General features: G+C 42.7%; 1 protein-coding gene across 1 annotated transcript in view; it reads left to right on the top strand.

Annotated features, from left to right (window-relative positions):
• The window catches only part of LRP2 (LDL receptor related protein 2), a 334,494-nt gene that overhangs the window by 190,504 nt on the left and 125,465 nt on the right, over positions 1–18,525 (top strand). Inside the window, exons 43-46 of the mRNA XM_030210857.1 lie at positions 3,348–3,479; positions 9,263–9,464; positions 11,782–12,077; positions 16,722–17,238. Coding sequence (XP_030066717.1) covers positions 3,348–3,479; positions 9,263–9,464; positions 11,782–12,077; positions 16,722–17,238 — 1,147 coding nt within the window. The remainder of the gene's footprint in view (positions 1–3,347; positions 3,480–9,262; positions 9,465–11,781; positions 12,078–16,721; positions 17,239–18,525) is intronic.

The following is an 18,525-nucleotide window of genomic DNA, read 5'->3' on the forward strand; positions in this document are numbered from 1 at the left end:
TAGCATTTACTTAAGCCTTGCTACTACAATTTTTTGTTTTATGAAGAGAGAGGAATTAGTATGCAAAGATAAGACAGCGAGTATTAATACTGCAATGATTAGGGTTTTATTTGAATTTTGAACCTGATTGTTTTTGTTTTGTTTTTTTCTGAGTTTTGGAGTTCCTCAGATTTCTCTGATGCAGTCTTCAGATGATAGCTAATTGATCTCATCATCTAAAATCTCTGGGAAGGTTTTTTGTGGCTATTGTTCTGGCATCATTTGCATTAAAGCAGGCTGTTTGTTGTTTATGTATATACTAGTAAAAAAGGCCCGTTTCCGAAACCAATGAAACGGGCACTAGCATGTGGCTTTTTTTTTTGTGTGTGTATGTGTCACAGAGTTATTTTGTGTGTGTGTGTGTGTGTGTGTGTGTGAGGGTGTGGTGTGTGTGCAGGTTGTTGATGTGTGTCTTTTTTTGTTTTGTTTTTTGCTTGGGGGTTGGGGGATGTGCTGTGCTGTGCTGGCAAAGTGGGTTGGATTGGTGTGTGGCTTTGAGGGTGTGTTTCTGTTGTATTGTGTGTGTGTGTGGTTTTGTCTGTCAAGGAGGTTTGTGGAGGGGGTCTTTCTGTTGGTGAAATGTAAATGTGGTTGTAGGGGGGTCAGCCTTTGCTGAGTGTTGTTTTAGATGGGCGGAAGGTAGAGGAGCACGTTCTTTGTCTGTCGTTATTGTTTGGTCGTTTCAGGGCTGCTGTAGGGGAATGCTGGAAGAGAAATGTGCTGTTGGAAGCAGCGCCATCTTTTTCCATTGGGCTGGGGTTCTGGGCATCCTGGAGGTGGGTGACGGCTTGCCTGAGGACGGGGATGGTTGTTTTAAGTTGGCGGAAGGGAGAAGAGCACGGTCTCGGGCCGTCGGGGGGGGGGGGGGTGATCCGGTATGTTTGGTCCATTTCAGGCTGGCTGCAGGGGAATGCTGGAACATATATGCGCTGCAGGAATCAGCGCCATCTTTTTCCGGGTGCTCGGGGAATCCCCGAGGTGGGAGACAGCTTGCCTGAGGCTGGGGATGGTTGGGCACGTCCTTGGCCGCTTCGGCAAAAGGGGAAGAGGAAAGGGGTGGGGAGTTACCTGCAGCCGCCTGAGAAACCATGTATTCTTTGTTTGTTTTGTATTATTAGTTTGCATTTCTGTTGAAGAAAGAGTGGATGCCTTTCGAATGATGAAGATGATGCGTCGGTGTGCGGTTGTTTCGTTAGTTTGGCAGCCAGTCTCCAGCGATTCCTAGGCAGGGAAGGAGTACTCCTCCCCCTTCCTTGTTCGCTGTTTGCTGCTGGCTGTGTCGCGGGTAATCCTTCCAGCTGGGCCGCAGCTTGTCCTGTTCGCCCACGTCCCAGATGGTGATGGGCACGTTGTTTTCCGGCTCCTCTGACTCCATGTCAAGCGATCCCAAATATAGTCTGTGCTATAGGCCCTCTGGCACTCTTCAGTACTGGCATTAGGCATTTAAAAATTTCTCCCCCCTCCCCCGGTCTATTTTTGCACATACCCACAGCAGGAATATTCTTCTCTCGTTCCAGCGGTGGTTCTGTGCTCTCCGTGCTGCACAGATAATGAGCCATTCTGCTGGGGAATGCTTCTCCCTTATTGTCATGTAGTTTCCTCTGATTGGTCCGTCTTACGTTGCCTAGTGTTGCCTGGGAACGGTGTTGTGATGGTCCTTTGTGTTTCAGAATGTTGAGGGTGTTTTTTCTGATTGGTCCGTCATGTGAGGGCGGGGCAGAGAGACATGGTCAGTGTTGTGGCTTCACTACCATGAATCCATGAACCCTTCAGGGAGTGACTGAGTGACTTCAGAACGTTGTCTTCAGAACGTTGAGGGTGAGTTTTATTATAGTAGATGTTAAGCGTTGTCTGTAACAGATTACATTGCCTGTATCTTTAAATAAGGTTGTACTTTTGAACTATAAATCCCTGTAATCCTGCTTTTGAGAGTTTTGAAGTTTTTTCCTTCTCAAGAGAAAGTATTGGTATAATGTATGTAATGATTATAGAGTGTGGATTTAAAGTTTCTAGTTTTGTGTAACATCTCCTCTCACATCAATATTTTGGTGTACGAGTATTTCTTGTTACATACATTCCAATAGTTTAATTACCACCCGTTCTTAACTTAGAAAACATGTTGTCAGGAGGTTAATTATATATTACAACAGCCCTCACAATTTCATTGCTCTAACAGTTGTGCCTGCTGCTTCCATGAACAGCCAATTATAGACTGTTTCTTCCAAACTCATTTGATTTATTACAGGGGTTACCATTTGAATTATAAACTTGGGTGTCTGTAAGAGTCCCATTTTCAAAAGGAGCCAGGCTTGATCTACAGCGTCACCCTTCCCATACCAGACAGCCCCCAAAGCTTATAACCTTTCTCACCCAGCAATCTCAATCTACATGAAATTTCCCCCTTTCCCTAGTCAAAGCTAGGTTGCTAATTTATCTGCTTAGTTTACGGATGGAAAGAGGTAGGTCAGTTTTCATCTTGCACATCAAGCCTGACTCCTATACAGACAATCAAGCCAATGAATATGGGTTAAAGATTTTTAAAATCCATTTCATTAATCTCTATATTTTAGTGTCATATTTTCTTGAAACGCTGAACTATATACAATGACAGATCAATTCAAATATAGGAGTGTAGCCACGGGGGGCATTGGGGGCCTGAGTTTCCTATGCTGTGCTCAAGCTCCCTCCAAAATTGCGGCACTAGTTTAATGACTGATGGGGATGTCTAAGCCCTGCCAGCCAAAGAGGTCTACTGCCCGAGCCCCCCACCTGTACTGTCTGAGCAGTGCAGAAGTTGGCAACATGCTTCAGCCTCTGATGCCGGCACTCTCATACATGCTGACCTGAGCATGCGTGAAAGTGCCAGCAGCAGCAGCTGAAGCATGCTGACACCTTCTACACTGCTCAGGCAGCACAGATGGGGGGCTCAGGCAGTGGACCTCTTCGGCTTATAGAGCTTGGGCATTCCTGCCAGCAAAGGTATGATTTAAATGGTGGTAGAGGGGAGAGGAAGGAAATGAGCTGAGAGGAAATATATGGCCCCCTCCGCCCACCCCTGGACCTCCCGAAAAAATAGTGGTCTGATTGTCAGGACTTTTAGTGCAGCAGAAACATATGGACAAATCAGTCTTGCCATGTGGAATAATGCAGGTCTTGTCTCTGGAGATTTAAGTTGAATGTTGCCCAAATGGTTTCTCTCTTCTTATATGCTCCTCCCCAAAGCAAATCTATTCCAAAGAGTGCATCTCTCTTGGAGTAATCACCATGGCCTAGTTTAACAAAGAAAAGACATGCTCTCCTTTGTTAAGTACCCCAGGTGCGGAGCTGTTCAAGTGACCAGTTCAGGTGTGATGATGGCCGATGTATTCCATCGACTTGGATCTGTGATGGTGACAATGATTGTGGAGATATGAGTGATGAAGATCAAAGGCACAATTGTGGTAAGTGTATAACTGGCATAAAAAGGCAGTCCATTTTATAATGTTTTACTCCCTGGGAACTTGGTGACATCACCAGAATCCTAAATAAGTCCCATGGTCAGGGTTGCCAGATGGGAAAAATTTTCCCCACCCAAAATCAGCCCCGCCTCCAACATCATTGACCCCACCTCCAACATCATCAACCCCGCCTCCAAACGTCATCGACCCCACCTCCAACGTAATCAAGGGTGTGGTATCAAATGGCCCATTGTTGCTGGATGGTATACATGTGCATAACTTAGGTTTGAGCAGTTGCATCTGCCACAGAGCTGGTGTGAGTGCACCTATGTGCTGGAGATATATGTGTAACTTATAGGAGTCTGTAAGTTAAGTGTATAACTGTGCACCATGCTTGGAGTCTGCCTGTGTGTGCGCCCACCTGTAAAGTGTGTGCTATTGAAGATATACATATAGTTACTTAATGGTAGGCAAAATATTGGTATATACATCTGTATGTCCACATATACAAACCAGCTCTATGGCAGATGTAAATTATCTACATTCTGTATTCTGTACATATGCACAGGTTTGTTACTTGAACTCGTCAGTAAACGCTTCAGCATAAGAAATTGTGGAATTTTTTTGTGGCCAGATGATGGTATACCGGGCCCACGCCTTATAGCTGGATAATACAGGCTGGCTGGGTGGTATTACTGAGGCCTTTTTTCTCCACTTTCTAACGGCTGGGTGGTGTCTGAGGGTTGGAGTCACATCGGGTGTATTGAAAGTAGTAGTATATTTGCAGCCCAGTAGCTGTAAGGTTAGATCTTCAGATGTAAATTATGCACATGAATGCTGTCCTTCTATGCTAGTGTTCTATAAAGGAAAATGGGCACCTATGTTCATTTATATAATCACATGTGCAAACAAACCCAAGAATTTCTGGAAAAAACTATTACTGTTAGGGTTTATATAGGTGCGCAGATATAGAATCACAGTGAAACCTCGGTTTTCGTCGATAATCCGTCCGAAAATACGAAAACTGAAACCGACGAAAACCGAGGCAATAAGAAATTTTTTCTTTTACATGAATAAAAAAGACAAATGTATAGAATGAATGATTATTTAACATGGCATTTACCTTTCTGAACACTATTCTTGGCGATTGGAAGAGGGAGAGAGAGGTGCAGATATTATTGTTTGAAAGGGGGATCCCCCTCCATAAATTCATATTTGCAATCTGTTGTCTGAGAGCAGGCAGTGATCACACAACAAGAAACAACGCATTGTGGGACAAACAACAAAATTCTTATTTGCAATCTGTTGTCTGAGAGAAGGCAGTGATGACACAACGAGAAACAACACCCCAGAAGAATGCCACAGGAGAACGCCCCAGAAGAACAACGCAGGAGAACGCAAAATTAGCAGTGTGGGCACGCCAATGAAATCCGAAGCAACCGATGAAAACCGAGACAAATTTTTCGCTAATAAATTCAACAAAAACCAAAAACGACGAAATACGAAGTCAACGATAACCGAGATTTCACTGTACACTCTATCAGGGCAATTCTATAACAGGGCACTTAGGGGCCCTTTTACTAATGCATGCTGAAAAATGGCATGTGCTGGTGTAGGCGCATGTTTTAGATGCGCACAGGTCCATTTTTCAGCACGCCTGAAAGAACGGCCTTTTTGTGGCCGAAAATGGACGTGCAGTAAAATTAAAATGCGCGCACGTCCATTTTCAGTCTGAGCCCTTACCACCACCCATTGACTTTGCAGTAAGGTCTCACGCACTAACTGGGCGATAAGCGTCAATGCACATACACTGCCAATTACCGCCCGGTTAGCACCACATGGTAGAAAATAAAAAATATTTTCTGCCGCGCATTTTGGATGCGCTTAAAAAATGGAATTACTGCCCGGGGCACGTGGTAGCTGGGCGGTAGTTCCAATTTGACGTAGGTTGAATGTACGTAAGTGGCTATGTGCCGTGGAGTGGCATAACTGAACAGGGCTGGCCATCTATAAGGGCGGCCATCTCTAAGGCCGGCCCTGTAAAGCAGCACACCTGACCTTATTATCGAAACAAGATGGCCGGCCATCTTTTGTTTCGATAATACGGTCAGGGCCGGCCAAATCTCAACATTTGGGCTGGCCTTAGAGATCACTGGCGTTAGAGATGGCCGCCATTGGTTTTCACCTATAATGGAAACTAATGGTGGCCATCTCAAACCCAGCCAAATCGAAGCCATTTGGTCGTGGGAGGAGCCAGCATTTATAGTGCAGTAGTCCCCCTCACATGCCAGGACACCAACCAGGCACCCTAGGGGGCATTGCAGTGGACTTCACAAATTGCTCCCAGCTGCATAGCTCCCTTAGCTTGTGTGCTGAGCCCCCCCAAAACCCCCCAAACCCACTACCCATAACTGTGCAACACTACCATAGCCCTTAAAGGGCAACGGGGGGCACCTACATGTGGGTACAGTGGGTTTCGGGTGGGTTTTGAAGGGCTCCCATTTACCACCACAAGTATAACAGGTAGAGGGGGTGGGCCTGGGTCCACCTGCCTGGTGCACTGCAGTACCCACTAAAAACTGCTCCAGGGACCTGCATAGTGCTGTGATGGAGCTGGGTATGACATTTGAGGCTGGCATAGATGCTGGCACAAAAATGTTTATATATTTTTTTTTGGGTGGGAGGGGGTTGATGACCACTGGGGGAGTAAGGGGAGGTCATCCCCGATTTCCTCCGGTGGTCATCTGGTCAGTTCGGGCACTTTTTTGAGGCTTGGTCCTAAAAATAAATGGACCAAGTAAAGCTGGCCAAGTGCTCGTCAGAGCCGGCCTTCTTTTTTCCATTATCGGCCGAAGCCAGCTATCTCGTAACCATGCCCCCGTCACGTCTTCGGTACCCTGCTGACACGCCCCCTTTAACTTTGGCTGGCCCTTTGATGGAAAGCAGTTGAAGCCGGCCAAAATCGGCTTTCGATTATACCGATTTGGCCAGGTTTTGGAGAAGGCCGGCCATCTCCCGATTTGTGTCGGAAGATGGCCGGCCTTCTCCTTCAAAAATAAGCAGGTTAGTAAAAGAACCCCTTAGGCACCAAGAGGATGCATGGTAGGAGTCTAAATTAGGAGCCTCCTTTCTTTTATAGATACTGGCATAGTCAAGTATATATGCACATAGTATTTGTAGCATTTGGGCGCAAGCAGTTATGCCAGTCTGGAAATACGCACATAATTTATTTTTTGTCTTTAATTGTGCTGCTGAAGTCTTTAGGGGTAATTCTGCAAAGAAGATACTTAACATTTACACACAAATTACACTTACTCACATTACAGGTGTGTAAATGTTAGTATCTTCTTTATAGAATTACCCCCAAAATACGAACAGGTTTCAGTAGTCAAAGACTTCAGCAGTGCAACTGCAGACAAAAAATAGTTAATTATTCGAAGAGAGGTTTGAAATAGTAATGGTGCATATAGTAGTTAGAAATCAAAAATTGTATTTTCAGGTCTGTAGTTCAGTGAGAGACAGTTCTACATTCAAAATGACTAGAAACAAGGGCAGTAGAAAATCTCTCTTTTGGACATGTCCTGACCAAGCAATCAATATCCCTTGGTGGGTTGCATGAGGGAAAACTCTCCTTCCTCTCTATTTTACTCCAAGCTATATCATATTGATGTTTGGTTGCGCTCTCTCCTCTTGCAGAAAAGCTTGCATGAATCAGTGTGACATACTGAGGCAGGCATGTGCGGTATCACTCTGATCACTTGGACAGTTTACCCAACCACTCAGGGAGTGTTGCTTAAACTAAACTAAACTGGACTGAACTTGTGTGTTTTCCCTCTGTGGATATGTGAAAAGCCTGTAATGCCTGAACTGCAAAACATAGATCTGGTGCCCCTTAAGAAGACTTGTCTGTACAGGGCTAAACTAATTCTTAGATATCAAAATGGAGAATTTCTTAAAGTTTTGCTTCATTTATCCCCATTGCAAACATTGTTCCAGTTTTTGCTGTGATGTGTTCTTCATGGAAAATACTGGCATATTTTAGTTTAAAATCTGGAGTATTTTTTGCCTTGGAGAAAAAAATGGAGTGATACTTTTTGAAGTCGGCACTGTAGAATTTTAGATCTAATTTATTTAGGGGTCCTTTTACAAAGCTGTAGCAAAAAGTGACCTTTGCACACTCTTATGTGGGTCTTTCCTGTGTGTAAAGGCCACTTTTTGCCATGGCTAGAAAATGGCATATTTTCCATTTTCCAAATTAATGACCAACAAACCCAACAAATTTGTGGATAAAAACTATCATCAATAAATCACAAACTCACAGTGGAGAAAGAGACCTCAGTGTACCAAAAGTCCAATATATTTGTGAGGACTCAGATAAACTATTTCTATGAGTAGAAAGTAATATATTGGGAGTAACAAGGCCTCTTTAGCATGCACTATTCAGCAAATGTTAATTACATGGAGGTTTTTCTGACCAGTAATAGTTTTTTCCAGAAATTCTTGGGTTTGTTTGCACATGTGATATTTTTGTGGATTTTGTTTGTCCCATTTTGTGTTATTAAGAGTTTTTCATGTGCTGATGATAACAAAAATTAGTGTATGAGTTCTTATCGCCACCTATTGTGTGGTCGATACAAACTCAAATGCTAATCATGCACAAATCAGTTAGTGTGTGGCTGCGCTAACTAGTTAGCACAGACATGCCCACTCTCATAAGAACATAAAAGTAGCCATACTGGGTCAGACCAGTGGTCCATCTGGCCCAGTATCCTGTTTTCCAAACAGTGGCCAAGCCAGGTCACAAGTACCTGGCAGAAACCCAATTAGGAGCAACATTCCATTCTACCAATCCTGGGGCAAGCAGTTGCTTCCCCATGTCTGTCTCAATAGCAGAGTATGGACTTTTTCTCCATGAATTTGTCCAAACCTTTTTTAAACCCAGATACGCTAACCGCTGTTACTACATCCTCCGGCAAAGAGTTCCAGAGCTTAAATATTCATAGAGTGAACAAATATTTCCTCCTATTTATTTTAAAAGTATTTCCATGTAACTTCCTTAAGTGTCCCCTAGTCTTTGTACTTTTGGAACATGTAAAAAATCGATTTACTTCTACTCATTCTACACCACTCAGGAGTTTGAGGACCTCAATCATATCGCTCCTCATCTATCTGTTTTCTAAGCTGAAGAACCCTAACCTCTTTAGCCTTTCCTCATACGAGAGGAGTTCCATTCCCTTTATCATTTTGTCACTCTTCTTTGAATCTCTTGTAATGCTGCTATATCTTTTTTGAGATATGGTGACCAGAACTGAACGCAATACTCAGGGGCAGTCTCCATTCCTGAACACACCCCTCTCGGCCAAAAAATAAAATTTATTTTTTAGTGCATGGGTAGCACTCGCAAATGTGCATTTTACCATGAAGCTGCCTCATTGTAGCCCACAATACGCCATTTTAAGCTGCAGTAAGCATGCATTACTACTACTACTAATTTCTATAGCACTACTAGATGTACACAGTGCTGTACACATTACATGCAGGTACTTTCTGTGTCTCTAGAAGGCTCACAATCTAAGTTTTTGTACCTGGGGCAACAGAGGGTTAAAGTAGTGCTTACTGCAGCTTGGTAAACGGGCCCCATAGAAAGGTTATGCAAAAGTTTCGATTTTTACTGTAGGTCAGGCTAGGAAAATAGAATGTACATGAATAGTATTAAAATTCCATCATTATAGCTGCTAAGCTATTGCAGTGGTATATTGTATATTAATGCATGGATTTGTGTTAAGCTAACCGCAACTGCACATTGACTGAATTTACGTGTGTGAACAATCGACCTCCCCTTCGAAGATGCATCCCCCGAACATGGATCTGTGATGGAGACGCTGACTGTGCTGATGGCTATGATGAGCAACAAAACTGCACAAGAAGATCCTGCACGGAAAATGAATTTACATGTAGCAATGGACTGTGCATCCGGAATTCTTACAGGTTTGTGGAAATACCATTTAAGATTTTACTAGTCTATTCACAAAAAATAAATATTAGCAAACCACAGCTATATAAGTGATACCTTTTGCTGGACTCATCTAGCATTTTTCTTGTCTAGCATCCAGACCAGCCATTCCCAACTCAGCCCTCAGGACATACCTAGTCCCATCGGGTTTTCAAGATATCCACAATGAATATGTATGACAGAGATTTTCAAGCACTGCCTCAATTGCATGCAAATCTAAGTCATGAATATTTATTGTGGATATCCTGAAAATCCAATGGGACTAGGTATGCCCCGAGGGCTGGGTTGAGAATGGATGATCTAGACTTTATCATTCTCTTCTTTGGGCCAAAGCAGAATAAGCAAGTCAGAGAGGGAGAGAATGATGCATTGATTCTGTTTGGTTTTGAAGAAGGGGATGCTAACTTCCAAAAGCTAGCCGACAAATGTATTAAGTTAGTCCAATAAAAGATATCGTGTGATATTTGATTGATTGATAACCTTAATTTCCATACACTTAGGTGGGCTAACATGGCTTATAAAAATTATAAATAAATAAAAAAAAGCAAACAGTGTGCTATTCTATTCAGTAATCAAGGTTTTGTTTTACTGTGCTGCAGTTAATGGATGTGTTCTTTTGTATACACTGATTTGCAAAAGATAATAAATAACAGACCTTTATAGATCAGGAGTGCTAAATTTGGAGGAATATTCATCATTTGGAATTTTTCTCTTGTATCCAAAAGATATGCTCATGTCTGCTTGGTGTCACATAAAATATTTGGACTGCTGCGAAAGTCATAGTTTGTGACCTCCTCAAATCACTTGCTAGACTCTTGGTAGCCTTCCAAAATGCTGCTTCTGAGAAACAATATTTTGGTGACTTTTCAGCAGTGTAATAGCTGTATAATGTTTTTGGTCCAGAATGGGCAAAAACTTTACACAGATAGTATTGTCCATATGAATAAAAAGTATTAGTGCCCCTGCTGAGTATTCACATACAACTTCATATAGATATCTCATTTATATAGTTATACCTTCTATTTGTGTGGTATCACCTTATATGTTCAACTTACATGGATGGTGGCCCTAGAACACCCCAAATTCCGCCCAAATTTAAAATGGCTGACTTTTTGATTTCTATGGCTCAGAGTTCCATGAGCTCAGAATTTTTAAAGAAAGCACTTACGTGGTCGGCACCTACTGCCAGTCTCATAAATGCTTCTGAAAACTGAGGGCCAATATTCAGAAGCAAATGTCGGGATAGCTTTGGAATTATCTGGATATTTGTGTAGGCTGGAACTGACTATGGATGTTCAGGATCGAGCATCCAGGAACTATTCCTGTTTCCACTAGATACCAGGGAACCCCTGATAAGAGACAGGGTTGTCTGTTGGGAGGTGGGGGTCTTTTTGAGGCTGCCAGGGTGGGGTGCTATTGGGGAGTGGGTGGTGTGTGTTGAGGATTTTAGAGAAGGAGGCTATTGAGAGAGGAAAGATATATATTAAGGATGTTGGCAGAGAAAGGCAAGGGGTTTGGATGGTACTCTGGCTGTGGTAAATACATCTGTAAAATCTTCTCTGGTAACATCACATGGTCACTTACCATGTGCTAACTGCAAGATGCTGTCCAAACCCATAACCAGCCCATTCTTCGTCTGTTTCCTGCCCCCTTCCATAACAAGTAGTTATTAGTTGAAATAGGGCATGGTGTTACAGCCATAGTAACAGTTACTGCAACACTTTTAAATCATATGGCAACTTCTTACTGCACTGTAATAAACAGGCCTCTTAGTTTGACTCAAGAGGTTTAAAAACAAATTGAGTAGAATTGTAGATTGTCATAAATAACTGCAAATCGGCTGGTCAGAGTTCTGCTTCCCAGATCAGCTACCGGTGGTGCTGTTGTGATAGCATCCACTGCCTTTGGGTGGAGGGGGTTGCATGGAGAGTCATAGTCATCATGCAGTGGTGACACCTTGTGGCTAAATGTGGCATTACTAGGTTCCAGAAGGAGCCCAGGTGCATGGAGCCCAGCTGCAATAACTGAACTGAAGGAAGAAGGTGTGAAGAGATACAAAATATTCCCAGATAGTTTTGAATGAAGATTAATGGCCCCAGATCTCAGCCCTTGTCCAGCTGATCTGGAAGCCCAAAGAAGCAGAAAAAACTGCCAGGTCAAAACATGTGTGATTCATATTATTGTGGAAGCTTTTCCCAGGTGCATTTTTAAAGATAGAACCAATTCAGACATTCTGGGAGAAACTAATGAGGATCCTACTGTGTTTCATTGCATTCAAACTACAATATCTAGGTGTGACAGACGCAATGACTGTGGTGATGGCAGTGATGAGAGGGGATGTATATATCAGCCCTGCTCGCAGAACCAGTTTGTTTGTCAGAATGGCCGCTGCATTTCCAGAGCTTACATCTGTGATGGAGATAATGACTGCGGAGATGAATCGGATGAGCTGGACCACCTCTGCAGTACCCCTGAACCAACGTGTGCACCCCACTATTTTAAGTGTGACAATGGGCACTGTATTGAAGCTGTTAAAATTTGCAACCGGCTAGATGATTGCAATGATAACAGTGATGAAAAAGGATGTGGTAAGTTATGTTCCCCGATTTTGGTGAGATAAGAGGGTGTGGCAGTAGTTTTGAATTGTATATACAAGAAAAGTGCAAAAACACAGCAGCCTCTGTGGATCCCCAAATCTGTGTATCCTGTGCCTAACGTTGGCTTCTTTCCTATTGTGGGGGTCATTTCCAAATAGCCCACACTAATGCCATTCATGTACATTATTTAGTGTAGGGCAGTGTTTCCCAAGTCTGTCCTGGAATACCCCCTTGCCAGTCAGGTTTTCAGGATATCCACAATGAATATGCATGAAAGAGATAGAGGCAGTGCATGCAAATCAACCTCATGCATATTCATTGTGGATACCCTGAAAACCTGACTGGCAAGGGGGGTAGTCCAGGACCGACTTGGGAAACAGTGGTGTAGGGTCTATATTTTGCAAGGGCCTCTGTGATAAACATCCCTCTATGCATCCTGGAAACATAATCCTTCTAGCGTTGACTTTAATAAGAGTAAAAACGATGTTGAGAGGCAGCAACTTGTTTTTATTAACTTATCTATCTATCTATCTATCTATCTATCTATCTATCTATCTATCTATCTATCTATCTATCTATCTATCTATCTATCTATCTATCTATAGATAGATAGATAGATAGATAGATAGATATAGATAGCTTAGACTCAGGAAAGACATGTCAAGGTCTTGTATTTGTAGTTACCCTGGCTTAACACAGAATTTTTCTGCATGGTAGCTGCAAATTTAATGCAGCACCTATTGAGGGTGTTCCTGATATTTTCTTCTGCTCCCAGTTAATGTGGTGGAACCTAGCACCTCCCTCCTATTTAGGAGGCAGTAAATGGTCCCACATGAACTTGGCATTAGGATGTTAGCATGTGATAAGTGCAGCACATTAACTGCCAAATACCTTTCACACTACTCTCCGTCCATGCCACTTGCTCTGACTCAAAAACCACTTAAAGCAAGGTTTGCCTCACAGTAACTGCCAAATTTATTTTTATTTATTTTTGTTACATTTGTACCCCACGCTATCCCACTCATGGCAGGCTCAATGTGGCTTACATCACCACAAAGCCCCTTAAGAAGGCTCTAGCAGTTCCTTTGTGGTAAACTGCATGTTAAGCGCTTAATGTGGCTTAGTAAGAAGCCCCCTTAGTATTTTACTAAAATTATATTTTCTGTCACCTTTCAAAGCTACCAAAATAGAGGCAAGTTCCAGCCTCCTATAGTTACTCTTACTATGAATCACTTTGAGAAATCACTATTGTAATAATATAGCAATTATTATATAGGTATTTTAAAAATGTGATTATTCTTTTGTAATCCATCTTTCCACAGTAACCCAAATCTGATTACTGCAAAGCATATCATTGTAGAAAAATACCTGAATACATGTAATAATAATTCAGGGTGGGCAATGATTAAAAATTCTAATTGTGATGAATCATGCAATTAAAATTTTTAATCGTGCACTTAATCGTGATTATTCATGTCATGTATTTTGGGCATTTCTCTCGCCCTTTCCTACTGGCTCTCTCCTATTGAACACAATCATTTCTCTCTATCTCTCTTACCCTCTTTGTTTTTTTCTCTCATGCCACCTTCCCCAGCCTTCATCCAGATTCTCTTATACCCCCTCCCCAGCCTCCACCAAGATTCTCTCATGCCCCCCCCCCCCAGATTTTTTAAACACAGATCCCCCTCCCCCCCATTTACCTCAACAGCTCAGGCTCCAGATTTTCCCTTTTTTCTCGCTGCCTCAAAGTCCTTTTTCCCCCCCTGCATGGCCGGGCTCTGCAGCTACATGAGCTGCACCATGCAGGAAGTTGGTGTAATCTCACAGGACTTGAAACCATGAAACATCCCCAGCTTCCTGTACAGCGCAGCTCATGCAGGGGAATTACAAGGACTTTGAGGCAGCAAGAAAGAAGGGAAAATTTGGATCCCAAGCTGTTGAGGTAAACGTGGGGCATGGGCCAGGTCTGTGTTAACAAAATCAGCCGCTGTTAAAACACTAACACATTAAAATATTTATGCATTAATAGCATTATTAACATGTTAATTGTCCACCCCTAATAATAATTATTATATATATTGTGCTTGCTATACTATTATAATAGTGAATTATTGTTGGGCTACCATTCTCTGTAGTGACTGAAGGGATATCTAATCTAAGATCCTTCAACAGGCCATATGGAGGATAGTGTTTCAACAGGACACTAGGGCTATGAAGACATGTAGTCATATATGTTGCATTTATTTGATAAAAGTCAAATATGCACCTATGTGTCTTTATGAAATAGCTTCTCCAGAAATTCCCACACAAAGTTACACCTGTTCCAAGGTAAGTATAACTTTTCTACCTAAGTTGTGTGGATATGTGTATATTTTATGACACTAAGAAACCACCAAAGTAGCTGAATGGCAATGTGACAAAACAGTGGGTTTTTAAGCCTGTAAAACTGTATTATTTCTTAAAGTGTATTTTCTAGTTTGGCCAGCAGGTGGTGCATGTTTATGTTTCAAGCTATTACAGAGAAAAGACTATTCCTTCTTTAGTTAGCACACAGAGAAGTGATGTGGCCAGCTACTTTTAAAATTTGTTGTTCTGGGCTCTGATTGGCCAAGGAGCTCAAATTCATCTAGGATGGTACCGGCTTTTTCTCCAGTCTTAGCCAAGAAGAAAAGAGAGAAAGATCTCTTTGCTGAGATCCTGTGAACTGTTATATTTGATAAACTTTGAGAAGCTATATTACCTGTACTTTCCAGGCACTATTCAGGCATTGAACAAATATTTAGATAGTTTTATAATTAATCCATATTTAGTTATCTGTTACTGTTTGCTGATTGCACCTTTCCTGTTCATTGTTCTAATTTTTTCATGACAATAAACATTTCTAGTTTATTGCCTCTGCTTGTCTGGATTGATAAAGAATCCTGGTGGATTGTATATTTGGTCTGTGAGTGCTTTCTGGGAACTGTGGGACCACTGGGAGTGTGGCCCCCAGTAATCTAGAAATCACTGGGGATAATTTGAGAGCTGGAGACTCTTCCAGAGTAAGTTGGGACCCACTCAGTGGGAGGAGGGTGCTAGTGTAGAGCACAAGCGGCAGGTGCAGGTGAACCTGAGTTGTGTTGGGGAAAGACCCTCTAAATGGCCGCGGGGTAGCCCCAGGAGAGTGGCTAGGCATTTCATTACAGACAAATTTGTGATATACAGTATAGACTGAAAGACACATTTGACCCAAGTGCAAACAGTTCTGTCGAGCCTGCAGAAAGCCAGTTTGATGGCGAATCTAAAGAAATGCTTTCTGGGAGGACAAGAGATCCAGTACCTAGGATATCCTGTAGGGAAGGGGCAAATGTCCCACAGATATGGATAGTAGTTGCAATCACTCAAGTTCCTATTCCTCACTCAAAGAAGCAAGTGCATCCCTTCTTGGGTTTGGTTGGATTTTACTGATAATTCATACAAAATTTTGCAGAAAAGGCTGAGCCATTGAACTATCTCCTACAGAAGAAGATACCAGAAAAGATTACCTGGTTGACTGAGCTGGACGCCACCTTCCAAATATTGCAAGAAGCCTTGTGCTCTAACCTGGTCTCAATTAGTCATAACTTTAACTGTCTATTCATTGTCCAGACTGATGCTTTGGAGGTGGGGCTCTAGATGCACTATCCCAAGAAGTAGATGGCACAGAACATCCAGTGACCTCATAAGTCAGAAGTTGCTAGCCTGTGAGAAGAATTACACAATGATTGAAAAGAAGACACTAGCTGTAAAATGGGTTTTGGAGACATTTCAGTAATACTGGGGTGATGGTTCATCGTTGTCATGATTCATTAGCCTCTCATGTGACTGGTCAGACATAAGAAAACCAATGGCCGAATCATGAGGTGAGTCCTGAGCCTACAGCTTTCAATTTGACTTTTATTTGTAGCACCAGGCTGAAGAGAAGCATCAGAATGTGGAATTTCTCTCTCATGAGATGGCTTCCACTGAAGCAAATGCTCGAATGGGGATGGCTGAGCAGAGGGGGCAGATATAGGAGTATATTGGAAGATACCAGTTACTCCTTTTCTATTGAACTCTAAACTACTTTATGTATTCTATGGAGCTTACAAACTGTAAGAGGAACAGGTTTCAGTATGTTTTTCTTCTGAACCACACAATTTAAAGAGCTTTTGCTCACTTCTAAAATGCTGTCTGGCTGAGTTTGTGAAGACTCCTCACCCTGTGCCTACTCATTCTATCACAGGCCTTTACACATGAAAAAATCCTTTAGAAAATAACTTCCTTGGTGTCCTTTCAAAGAAGCCCAGCAGGTTGAATGCTCTTTTTGTTCTGTCCTTGTTACAGCCATGAATTCATTTTTGTTTCACCACTGTTGATTCTTTGAATAAATCAAATAGAATTCCAAAAATGCTGAACACCACTAATCACAAAAAGTGGTTTGATTGAAAACAACGGCTTGAAACATTGTACAAATGTTAAAATTGACAGGCTCATCAATCATGACAATAAGACTCGTGGTTTGCATTTAAAGAAAAAGCTTTTGAGTACATTTATTTAGTTAGTTTTATTAATGTATTGTCATCTCGTGTTACTTTTGTCTTTTTCATGACTGCCTTTGTCCTTTCTGAATTGCAGGTATTAATGAATGTAATGACCCATCACTCAGTGGCTGTGATCACAACTGCACAGACACCCAGACAAGCTTCTACTGTTCTTGTCGCCCAGGATACAGACTTATGTCTGATAAGCGGACCTGCGATGACATTGATGAATGTAGTGAGACTCGATCAGCATGTAGCCAGATCTGTGAGAACACTGTGGGCTCTTATATCTGTAAGTGTGCTCCAGGCTACATCCGGGAGCCGGATGGACGGCGCTGTCGGCAAAACAGCAACATCTCTCCCTACCTCATTTTCAGCAATCGTTACTATCTGAGAAATCTCACTGCAGATGGACAGTCCTACTCCCTAATTTTACAAGGACTAAGCAATGTGGTGGCACTGGACTTTGACAGGGTAGAAAGAAGATTATACTGGATTGATATGGGCAGGAGAGTTATTGAAAGAATGTTCTTAAATGGGACTAACAAGGAAATGGTTATTAGCAATGATGTGCCACATGGGGAAGGATTAGCTATTGACTGGGTTGGCAGGTAAGAAAAATGTCATTTAAGTCTTTCAGTTCTAGTAAGTGTTTTTATTGTTATTGGTTTTTTTTTAAATTTAGACTTTTCTATGGAATGGCCAGTTTAAATATTTTGGTTAACCTGTGTACTAGCAAACCAGTAGCTAGTGGTTACAGTAGCATGCTGAGTACCAGGGAAGCCAGGGGTCAAATTCTGCTTCCCCCAGTGATGCTCCTTGTGACCTAGAGTTAAGTCACTTTGGAGGTAATTCTATAACTTATAGGTACTTCGATGTTACATGGGGAAGGTCTATTCTATAATGGCATGTGGGTGCCTAGATTCCATACTAGCATAACCTTACATTAGCGTGACATATTTATATAGATCTGGTGGAACTGCAGTCACCTAAATGTGCAAGCTGCACACTTAAATGGCAGCAGGGGTGTACCTAACATGTTTGACACCCAGAGCAAATCATTTCTTAACATCCTCTCATGTCATCTACCCTTCTTTCAAACCCTCCCCCAATAGTCTGGTAGCTCCTCCTTTTTCAACTCCCTCCTACCGCCACAATTCTGAACAACCTTGTGCTTCTAGACTCACATATCTGCAGGCCTTTCCTTAGACTAGAGCTGTCTCCTTCCCTTGTTGCTGTAGGGGCAAAGATGTATCTTTCCAGATTGGAATACCCTACTTCTCAGGCAGGGGCATTGCCAGACCTCAAGGTGAGAGGGGGCAAGAGCATAAGGTGGGGAGGCACATTTTGGTTGCCACCGCCCTGCCCCCCTCCACCACCCACTGCCGCCGCTGTACATCTTCGCTGGCGGGGTCCCCAACCCCCGCCAGCTGAAGCACCACCACTGCAAATATCTTGGCTGGCAGGGGTCTCCAACCCCCATCAGCTGAAGACTTCGTCCAGCGCTGATCTCCGGCGCCGCCGCATTGCCTGCCCTGCTCTCTCTTCCCCTCATGTCCTGCATGCTCCTTTTAGTGAAACTGAGCAAGTTCACTTTCACTAAAATGAGCATGCCCGACGTGAGGTGAAGAGAGAGCAGGGCAGGCAATGTGGTGGCACTATCGCAGACCAGTGCTGGATGAAGTCTTCAGCTGGCGGGGTTTGGAGACCCCCGCCAGCCAACCAGGGGCCCAGCTGTTGGGGAACTTAGGACAGGGTATGCAGTTCCCACTCTTGTCACCTTCCTTCTCAGCCAGAACAAACAAAAATAAAACCATCAACAATTTACCTGACTCCTTTTGCATGCTGGGAATGTATTAATTGGGTCCCTGCACATGGGGAGAACCCCTCTAACCAAA

The sequence above is a fragment of the Microcaecilia unicolor genome, chromosome 7, assembly GCF_901765095.1.
Source record: "Microcaecilia unicolor chromosome 7, aMicUni1.1, whole genome shotgun sequence".
NCBI classification, from domain to species: Eukaryota; Metazoa; Chordata; class Amphibia; order Gymnophiona; family Siphonopidae; genus Microcaecilia; species Microcaecilia unicolor.